The sequence below is a fragment of the Pangasianodon hypophthalmus genome, chromosome 22 (assembly GCF_027358585.1).
Source record: "Pangasianodon hypophthalmus isolate fPanHyp1 chromosome 22, fPanHyp1.pri, whole genome shotgun sequence".
Taxonomy (NCBI): domain Eukaryota; kingdom Metazoa; phylum Chordata; class Actinopteri; order Siluriformes; family Pangasiidae; genus Pangasianodon; species Pangasianodon hypophthalmus.
The window spans coordinates 20,477,540-20,487,920 of NC_069731.1; the positions used below are offsets into that span (position 1 = coordinate 20,477,540).

At 37.9% G+C, this 10,381-nt stretch overlaps 1 protein-coding gene across 1 annotated transcript; it reads right to left on the reverse strand.

Moving 5' to 3' along the window:
- Positions 1-3,736: 3,736 nt before the first annotated feature.
- Positions 3,737-9,331, reverse strand: and1 (actinodin1). Its single transcript, XM_026938000.3, has 5 exons — positions 9,174-9,331; positions 8,161-8,250; positions 6,489-6,533; positions 6,265-6,398; positions 3,737-5,827 (listed from the first exon to the last, which is right to left on the reverse strand). The coding sequence occupies exons 2-5, from the start codon at positions 8,231-8,233 to the stop codon at positions 4,331-4,333; spliced, it is 1,749 nt and encodes a 582-aa protein (XP_026793801.3). The 5' UTR covers positions 8,234-8,250; positions 9,174-9,331; the 3' UTR covers positions 3,737-4,330.
- Between the last annotated feature and the right edge of the window lie 1,050 nt (positions 9,332-10,381).

The window sequence follows — 10,381 nt, forward strand, 5'->3', positions numbered from 1 at the left end:
ACCAGCTGGACAGTATAGCGTGTGTACATCCAGGACAATCGTCAGTAAATGGTAAATCGTTAGAGTGATGGTGATTACACGCTGTTAGTCTGAGTAACATTCTCTCTCAGTTTTAAAGCAGCGTGAACAATTTTACTGCATGTTTTTTACACAGAGGTTCAGAAAAGCTGAAAAATCATTCAGGAGATTCACACAAGTCAATGTTTTATTCTAAATGTTGTCTTCAGATGAAGCTGAAGCAGGAATAAACAGGTTCCTGCAGAGTGTTGCAGTACTGAACTATTCTGATACAAATAAATAAACGATTTCAGGATCACGCTGATTGATGACGTAAACAGCGTCGTACGCAGTAACGCTCTTTAATTAACTGCAGGTCTATCGTTAGAGGATCTTCAGCGTATAATGTGAGATGGAGAACACAGTACCGATCCACATTTCACTCCAGACTTTAATTACTTTAAACACTTTCGCTTACACGACTCAGTAGAATCTGAACTTCCTCAGTGTCAGTGTTAGATCCCACCTGGAAGATTCCTTAAGCCCAAAATGAATTTATAACCATATAAAGAACCGTGGAAGTTTTTTTGTCGAGGTAAGTTTTTATTGGAGATGAAAGATTTCAATTTAAAGTGATCACAGACTTCTTTTCAAAACAGCTCAAAAGAGACAGAAAAATTATATATATATATATATATATATATATATATGTATATATATATATATATATATATATATGTATATATATATATATATATATATATATATATATATGTATATATATATATATATATATATATACACATATACATACACACATAATAATAATAATAATAATAATAATAATAATAATAATAATAAGACCCATGTACACTCTGAATTACAACAATCCTATGCAATAATCTTAAATCTATCCACCGCCTGCTGAAGATGAAATCCAGCTAAAAAGAAAAGGAATGTAGTACAAAAAAAAAATGCAAAACAAAGACAACTAAACTGCAAAGCCACATATGTCCATTAAATAATGGGCTTACTTTTCAGGTAAAATACAAACGGATGCCAAATCTTGTCAGATTGTATATATTTGCCCTTCAATGAGTATCTAATTTGTTCGAGATGTGCTGTAGGGTGGAAGTCAATTGACTACAGTCTCATGTAAGATAAATGACGGCACACAAAACAGATTAATAAGACAAACACCAAACCAGTTCAAGGCTGACAGTGAAGTGAGAATCATCCATCATGTGACGGCTCGCTGCGGGCCGCCGGAGAGGTTGTGTAAAATAAATAAATAAATAAACAAACAAATAAATAAATAAACACCAGCTGTTAGGATGCAAAAATGACAAAACAGCCCAAGGCAGACACTTAAAAGCATTTACAGTGAGAAAACTATGTGGGTTTTTGGTTGGTTTTGATGCTAAAAAGTTTCAACAATTATAAAAAAATGTGAAAGCAAACTGTGTATTTGATCAAACTCAGGTTTTTATGGAGTTCCACAGTAACTTCCTGCTTCTAATCCTCTTCATTTCTGCTGTTTCTCTTCTGTGATTAAGTGAAGAAAGGGAAGAAATCTCACAGTTTATCCGGAGACTCTCTGCCTCCATCCAGCAGCACCTGAGCGGAGAGTTCGACAGTGTTGGGAAAGTTGTGTGAAGTTGTTTTGCTGAAAAATTCAGAGCATCTCAGTGAAGCACAAACAAAAAAAAAAATTCAGGATTAGTGAGGAGAACAGCTGAGAATTCCTCTGGATAAAATTTGTGTATAACAGTTTTCATGGCCAAACTGAACTAAAAATGAAATTGGTGTGTATTTGAAATAAATAAGTGATTTAAACTTAACAGTGTAATCCATATATAAAATCACAGAAACTCATGGAGAGATATATGATTTAATAAAGAGTCTTTTTATGCTATATGTAAATTTACAACAACAAAAAAACTCAGGAGTGAAACATGAATGTTTTTCCAAACTAACTGGATCACATTTCTTCATATCCAGTTTGATAAATGAGGTCTGTCGATTAAATAAGTATGAAATAACATTTTTTTAATCCCTCTTTTGCATGGTAAATTCCTTCAACCCAACAAAATACTCATCTTTAGCTTAAGGTCACAAACAGCAAAACACTAACGAGGCCAATCTGTAGATATTTTTCACTTTACCACATTTACAGCCTGCTGTTTTACAAGAAGTCCTTCACATCGTAAATCAGATCTTTACTAAAAGCTGAACAGCAGTAAAAATCATTTCAGGCTTTTTTTTCCCTCATCAGCAACTGCAAAACAGGAAACTAATTCCACAAAGTGATGGCATTTTTCTGTGTGTGTAACACTGTTTAACCTAAACATGGCATTTTGTGGCATTTTACAATCAGGACAATGAAATGATTCTGCTGAAGACACCAAGCCGTTTGAAGTGGACTCAGAAGGAGATGTTTACTGACCTTTATGGAGGAAAAGAGAGAGGTGTGTTATTCATCCCCTTAGATATCACAGGCTTTCATGTTTTAATGAAATATATTACAACTGGAGATAAAATTATAAATGCTAACATAGAGTAATGCACTGCTAAATTGACGGCATGATTATTATGCAACTCTGTAAAGCTGTAGAGTTTAGTTTATTGTATATTTTGTAGTTTGCATGTGATTGTTTCTAACCTGACTTGATTTCTATACCTCTTGTATATCGCTTTTGCCACTAGAGGGAGACTCTGAATTGTCTAACAGTATTTTTACTTTATTTATTTTACTTAATTTACTTTAAATGCCTCCAGATTCCTTCCAGATTGCTCAGAGTCAGAGTCAGGGTCAGGGTCATTTCTCCTGCTCATGTCCACATCTACAGCTTTGACAGTCCATTTATAGTACTGCTTTCATGCGTTCATTATTAATAATCACACTGATGCATAGGGAAAAATACAAAGCATTGCTAAATGGACAAAATATAGGCAGAAACGAGTGTTCTATTAAAATATAAGATAGCATTAGTACATAAGTGCTACAGCAGTATATATGTGAAGAACTTTCAGTAATTCTTGGGGTTTAAGAAGGTTTAGATGTTTCATTTGTACAGTGCTTTTAACAACACGCATGGTCCTAAAGCAGGAATATGGATGTAGATTTAGATCACTCATGAGCGAGCCAGAGGCGACAGTGGTGAGGAAAAACTCCCTGAGATGACATGAGGAAGAAATCTTCAAAGGAACCAGACTCAGAAGAGAAAACATCTTCATCTATATATATACTTATCCTTCTATATATATAGGTGTAGAAGAATAAAGAAAAACAGTACTGATTGTGTTGAAAGGACAAGCACAATGATCTTAGAAACTTAGACCAATTCTTCAAAATATGTTGTTAGAAGGTAGAAAAATAACATAAAATTTTATAAGTTGCTGGTGGTGCCAAATTCCCAAACTTGGTTGCCTCTGCAAGGAGGTTAAAACTTGCCTCTAGACCTCATGAGCTCCTACAAGTTAATTCCAAAACATTTTGAAGGACACGAAATTAAATAAAGATGTTTTATGTTAACGGTAACATGAATGTACTGTCAGTTTACATGCTCTAATGTGTAAAACAGTGTTTCCGTACGTTTAAAGTATTATTAAATTATTGTATGTGATTTCATATATTTATTTTAATGAACGTTTTTCTTTATTTCTGACTGTACACTCGTTCTGTGGGACATTTTATTTTCTGTTAGTTTCATTTTTTATTGATGAGACATGTCAACAATTTAAGATTTTATTTAAAAGCGTTTTATTCAAGACATTCAAAGAGAAATGTTTTCATATAAACACATTAAAAAACATTAAATGAGAGAAAAAGCACCATTTTGGAAAAGATATTAAATATTCCTCTAGGTAGACATCATCCATTTTTCAAGGAAAAAAGGGAAAAAAAGAAAAAAGACCAAATAAAAATGGTTGCTGTATATTCAGATACTTTTTCGCATTCTACCACCTCTTGAAAATTTAATACTCAACATATTTTATTTATATATGAAGTGATATCAAAAGATTTCAGATGATCCATTAGTCAAGAAGTTACACCAGGAATCTTCTCTAAACCATCTAAATCAGTTAAACTGATAATTAACATGAGACCAGGTTAAAGCAATAAAATAGATTCGTAAGCTAAAGAAACGAAATCCTATACAAGTGCTGTCACACTACTGCGCCTTTCACCATTCGAGCTGAAGATCTGCTTCTCCGTAACTGTAATTTTTTTACATCAGATATGAATATTTTAATCTGTGAACATCTTTCACAATCCACACACTGTCCCATTTCCCTAATCATTATTCGTTACGCTGCTTTTTCCAGCTTCTTATTTCTTCTTGTAGTCTCCCGTGTAGGTACGATGGTGCTCCTGGTTTGGGAAGCGGCTTGCGTACGCCTTCAGGATGTCCTGGAAGTTGATAGGACCTTGACTTGGCTGATCGTAAGAGGCGTAGGGATCCTCCTGGCCGCTCATGTAGCGGTCGTACTGCTGCTGCTCGTAGCCCTGGTTGTTCATGTCTGGCTGCTGCTCAGGGTAGACCTCCTCTCTCTGATCCTCATGGCGAACAGGTTCCTCCCTGTGTTCCTGATACTCACGCTCCTCATTGTGAGAAGTGTGCGTCTCTGGTTCCTCAGCCTCAGGTTCGTAGCGGCGCAGACGGCAATTTCTGTCATACTCGGGGTCGCAGTGAGGATCAGGTTCAATCACGCCCTTTCTGGTGCCATCTGAGTTAAGGTGGGGCTCGTAGGTGTCCATTGAATGAGGAACCTGCCTTTGTGGGACTCTACTGGGAACGTTCTGGGTTCCAATTGGGTAGCACTCTGCATCATAGCCAATAAAGCAATCATAGCCCTCCTTGGTCTTCCCAGGAGGTCCAAATGATTGGGAGCTCTCCTCCATAGTGGGCGGCTGAGGGTGTTGTGGAATTTGGCGTGAACCAGATGGAAGCCTGCGCATGGCAGAAGAAGCTGCTGCAGCAGCAGCATCCTGGAACATGGCAAAGGGATCGTAATGGGGGTTTTGCAGCTCCTGGGCAGAAGCTGGATCATCTTTGGGATCTTCTGATGGAGCTGCTACGCTGTCAAAGCTGGTAGCCGTCAGCGGGTTGCAGTTGTCTTCGTAGAGCGGGTTGCAGAACCTCTCGAGAGCAGCTGGAGAAGATGGTGCCTCTGATTTCTGAGAAGCCGCTACAGCAGCGTAGGCACAATACGGGTCGACGCGGGGATCGCAGTTGGGATAGCGAAGGTACAAGCCAGCTGGGGCTTTCTGCACCTTCTGTGAGGAGGAGCCTAGATGGGCGTAGGATGGCGCTGGGACGCCGGCAGGTTTGTAGCCATAAGCACCACGGAAGTGGTACTGCAGGCACTCGACATCTTCAGCACCACAAATACGCAACAGCTCAGCTTTCTGCTCAGCAGTCAGGAAGGACTGTGCTGCAGGAGCATAATAGTACTGACCAGAACTTGGGTCCTTCACCACAGGGGTTCGGATGTAGGCCGGAGTTTTAACCGGAGCAGGAGCAGGAGGAGGAGCCGGAGCTGGCGACTTTGCAGAGGCCACATACGGATAAGCGGTGTATCCCAGAGCATAGAGACATTGTGGATCCCGGAACGGATCACAGGACTTAACCAGTGCCGGTCTCTGTGGCTCAGCCTTGGCCTTGGGCCTGCTGAGGTATGAGGCCATGCAGTTTGGGTCGTCAGACTCAGCACATGACTTGTAGATTTCACCCAGATGCTGCAGATAGAGCTTGTGGGAGCGCTGGGCTTCGGCACGGTTCTTGTTCTGCAGATAGGCCAGATACACACGGTCCAGGTCTGCAACCTGAAAGGCAACCGAGAGCAAGAACATGTATTCTTAAATTGCATCTTTGACTACTTTGCTATATTTAGCTAGTTAAATGTGAAAAGGTTCCCCCAGAGGAACAAAACAAAGAGACCTTCAGGGTGCTAGATCGGACCTAAGAGTAAACATACTACAGACCTTCAAATTAGATCAGATCCAGTTGATCGCCCTTAGCTACACCCTTGGTTCCTAGCTAAACCAACCAGATCCAGGTTGTTTGCTTGCTAAAGGTTTTACCTAGAACTCACTAGCAGGAAAAGGTTCTGTTATAAGATTCTACAGAGGAACGAGGTGAAGAACCTTCAGGGGTTTTGTTCTGAATGAGTGTAAGCAACAACATAAAGGACAGGTTGGTGATAAAAACGGGTTCTTCACTGGTTTGTGTTCTGGTCTTTACGCAGAGCGGTGGTACTCACTCCCTGCTGGTTGCCCGAGTCGGTGAAAAACTTGTACCAGTTCCAGAAGTCAGAGTGTTGTTTGTACCAGCTGATGTTCCTCCGGTTGCGGATGAGTCTCTTGGCAGAGTGCTCGGCATCGATCTTCTCCGAACCTGCATCAGATGGAAGAACTCGTAGGTTACAAATAACACTCTTCTATACAGCAGGACTTTCAGAAATCTGAAAAAAGTTGGAGAAGTTACCGTGTTCGGTGGAGGGCTGGGTGAGTGGGACAGCCAGGAGGAACTCTGTAAAAGAGGAGGAGGAAGAAAAAGGAGAAGAACCAGATGTTGCATGTGTCAAAGGTAAAGTAGAAAACCCTGAGGTAAGCGGAGGTGTAATAGCCGACGGTGCAGCAGGCTGGGATTTTATGGTTTCAGGGAGGAGGTGGTGGTTAATGTACAGGTGCCACTGTATGAGATTAACGTTCAAACGGAACACATCAGCGCTTTTAGGTGGATCAGCAGGAGGCGGCACTTTAGTGGGACTTTCAGAGCAAAAGCTATAAAATCTACAAAGAACAGGAGCTGCGATGGCCACAGGCGGCTCTCATTATCTCTGGAAAAAATACGCAGTGTGTTTTCCGGCTTTTATTTCACTGAGGAACATTACCCTCCGTGACCTTCATCTCCGCTGGTGCCATCACAATTCATCTACAAACACTGGAGCTAGGACACCGCGATATCTCACTGCCTTGGAAGAATGCAGTAAAACATAACAACTGTGCAAAAATGAATTTTTAATATTTTTTAATAATTTTTTTCCTTCTACAAACATTACAAACAACATGTTATGTAACATTCACAGCACCACGTTTTCAAACCTGTACATGATCAAATACCTCAGAATGACCATTTACGCATGATTTCATCTGCTGGTGTTCATTAATCATTTACCCAGAAGCCAAAACTCCACACCCTGAACGTTTTAGGGAGTTTTTCAGACACAGTGCTGATGAAGCACATCTGTGGCTTCGTTTTAGGATTATTAATAAATAATTATAAGATGGTTGATCCTCTTTCTAAACATTTTACCCATTTTAAGCTTGAAATTGTCTTAGTCTTTTGGTAGATACAATAATTGTGCTTTCATTTATAGAATCTGCCACTGAAGACAATTGGATACTAGTTTTATTTCTAAGATGTTTCACACGCAGAGATAATCTTTTCAGGATAATGACTTTATTGTAGTGTTTCTGTGACCACAAAGCATTAAAACTAATTTTAACAAATGTGTTCATAACAGGAGAGCGAGATCACTTTTAATGAAAATAAACAGAAATTACTACTACTCAATGTCATTTTAATCCAAATCTCAATAATAATCTCAATTAATGACAGTTTTATTTAAAAAAAAAAAAAAAAAGTGTTTCCAATAAATAAACATCCTAAAAATTCTTGTGCACATTTAAATAATGAGCTGAACATTTATTTATGTTCATAAAATAGAACTGAGGAGAATCTGCTTAAATTTATTGTGCAAAAGTTTGAGAAGCTCAGATTTATACTGATGGTGCAGTTTGAAAGGGAAGATTTTATATTCATCAAGCTTTTTTTATTTAAGAAAATAAAAAAAAAAAAACATTCAAGCATCATATCGTGTTGTAGGTCTGACATTAATTATGTCCAACATTGACATGTGTTTATTACAGTTTCAGTGTTAGGGACTGAATTTTACTGAGGATTTGTTTATAAATTTAAACATTTGTCGTGCAAAGGCAAAATCACGTCAGTCTGCACGTCAGGTCCTGCTGCAACTGGGAACGCTTCCTCTGATTCTGATTTATTTTAGTCTTCAGTAGTCTCACCTTGCGTGTTTTATCTGCCTCCTAATGCATAATTCTATAATCCTACAGCTACAGAGTGCTGATCTCACCTGCGAATATCCCTGTAGTCAGAAGAAATCCTGTGAACATGTGAGAGAAGGATGATCTTCTCAGACCGGCCATTTTTCAGCTATTGACTCCTGCAGACGAGAAAAAGAAATAAAACCCATCACAGTGTTTTTCATTTATAATTTTAGGGTTAATCAGTTACTTAGAGTTTAATTATGGCAATTTAACAGAACACTAATACAAATTAATGTTTTAAATCTCTTTAATGCATGAAATGTATTTATATTCTCCGAAATAAAATGCGAATCGTTGATGTAACACTTTGAAATTACAGGGTTGCCAGATCATTTAAAAAATCACATGAATAACAGTTTCATTTAAAGTTAAAAACTCCAAAACCTGAAATAAACTTCAGAATCATGACTATTAAATGTATCATGTAGGATTTAACATCATATATAATCACTTCACATCACTTCTTCCATATAAGTCTCATCATGTTATATATAATTATAGTGGTATAAATATATAAAATGGCTATGAGAAGGAATAGATAATAATTTAACAGATTTCTACAGTAAAAGCAGTGAGGATTTTTAATTCATACACATTTACTGCATTATCCTTATTTATATTGATGCATAATTTTAAAGTTAAGTGACAAAACATACTTACATAAGCTGTGTATTTACTGTTTGTATTTAAAAAAAAAAACATTTAGTTAACTTATTTAGCTCGACTTAAATCTGCATCCAGATTTCTGTAAAGCTGCTTTGGGACAAAGTCTATTGTTGAAAGTGATATAAATATAAAAATTGAACTGGATTGAATAAAAAAATGTTAATATATTTAAGATCATTTATGCAAATCAAAAGAAATGCTGGAAATCAACAGATTTGGCAACCCTGTCCTGTTCAGGATATCTATCCTGGGTTCTGACGACTCGCGTAATGAAGACTAAAACCCGGTACAGTTTGGGCTTCGAGACAGATTAAATAGTGATATAAGTTCTAAGCTGAATGGAGGTGATGTAGGAACGTGGAACTCGTCTTACCTGCGATAGGTGTGGAAGAATTTGGGCCTCTGGACAGAGGCTGTAGCTGAAGACCTGGCTCTGCGGTTCTGCAGCGGTTCTGCAGCGGTTCTGCAGAGGCTCCGGTGCTGTTTGTGCCCCTGGTGAGGGTTCAGACACGTTTTAAACTCCACCTTGATAATTAAAGACAAAATGCAGCGTCCCGTGGGGTCATGAACAGGCTGCAGGAGACACAGCGATTGGCTTCCTCTCGTCTCACCAGCCGACCAATCAGATCTCAGAATTACAGACATGGCAGGAGAGAGAGAGGAGGAGAGAGAGGAGAGAGGAGAAGGAGCTCAGGTCTGCTTTAAAATAATAATAATAAAGCATGTTGTAGAGTTGTTGGTCTTTCAGGTGTTTAGTTCGGTGGCACTGCTGAGATGTTTAGGAAATTCTGAATAATTAATAATAATAATAATTATATTATATTAATATTATGTATTAATTGATCATCTGTGCTGAAAATAATTATATAAAACACCACACAGTATCTATTTGTGTTGACTTAAACCTACATATCAAAAAATGGACAAAAATAACCATAGCCTTCTGAGGGTTAAATCAGTTTTATGAAGTGTTATGTATGCCCTATGACGCTGTATGTATCTTGCACCTTGGGGTCAGGTGTACTGTACATCGTATGATCATAAACATCTACTTTACTTCATTCTACAGACGTTTTTCATATGAGCAACGCAACACAAATGAACTGTTTATGTCACTGGAGGGACTTTTTATATTTCACAGCGCATTTATACCTTCACACTTTCATAATCACTCCATAAATCCTTTATAAAGCGACACTAGAGTCTTATATCGAAGGTGAGGTGACTTTAGAGGTTTAATGCGTCTTTATATAAAAGAGTGAAGAGAGAACAAGACCCAAATATCACGATTTGTAAAGTGGTGGATGTTCATTTTTAATCCTTATATTAAAAGTTCATAGTTTCTTTTTATTAACTGCACATTTATTACACACAGTGCTTTATAACAGTGTTATAAATGCTAATGTAATTAACACGCTAGTTTGATGGGCTTTAAATCCTTAATTTTGCTTCTCTCTTTCATGTAAAGACAAAGTGATGTACTTCCTAAAAAGCTTTTACGTCTCTGGTTTGGATGTAAACCTTATAATACAACTGTGTGGATTTCAGACGTTGGGATAATGTGAATAGTTTTTGAATAGC

What these genes read in the sequence shown, in the direction of transcription:
- and1 (XM_026938000.3), bottom strand. Translation starts at nt 8,233, where the DNA reads ATGGCCGGTCTGAGAAGATCATCCTTCTCTCACATGTTCACAGGATTT. An exon ending in CCAGCCCTCCACCGAACACG is followed by an intron (nt 6,399 to 6,488) that starts GTAACTTCTCCA and finishes CATCTGATGCAG; the next exon opens with GTTCGGAGAAGATCGATGCC. An exon ending in ACTCGGGCAACCAGCAGGGA is followed by an intron (nt 5,828 to 6,264) that starts GTGAGTACCACC and finishes GTTGCCTTTCAG; the next exon opens with GTTGCAGACCTGGACCGTGT.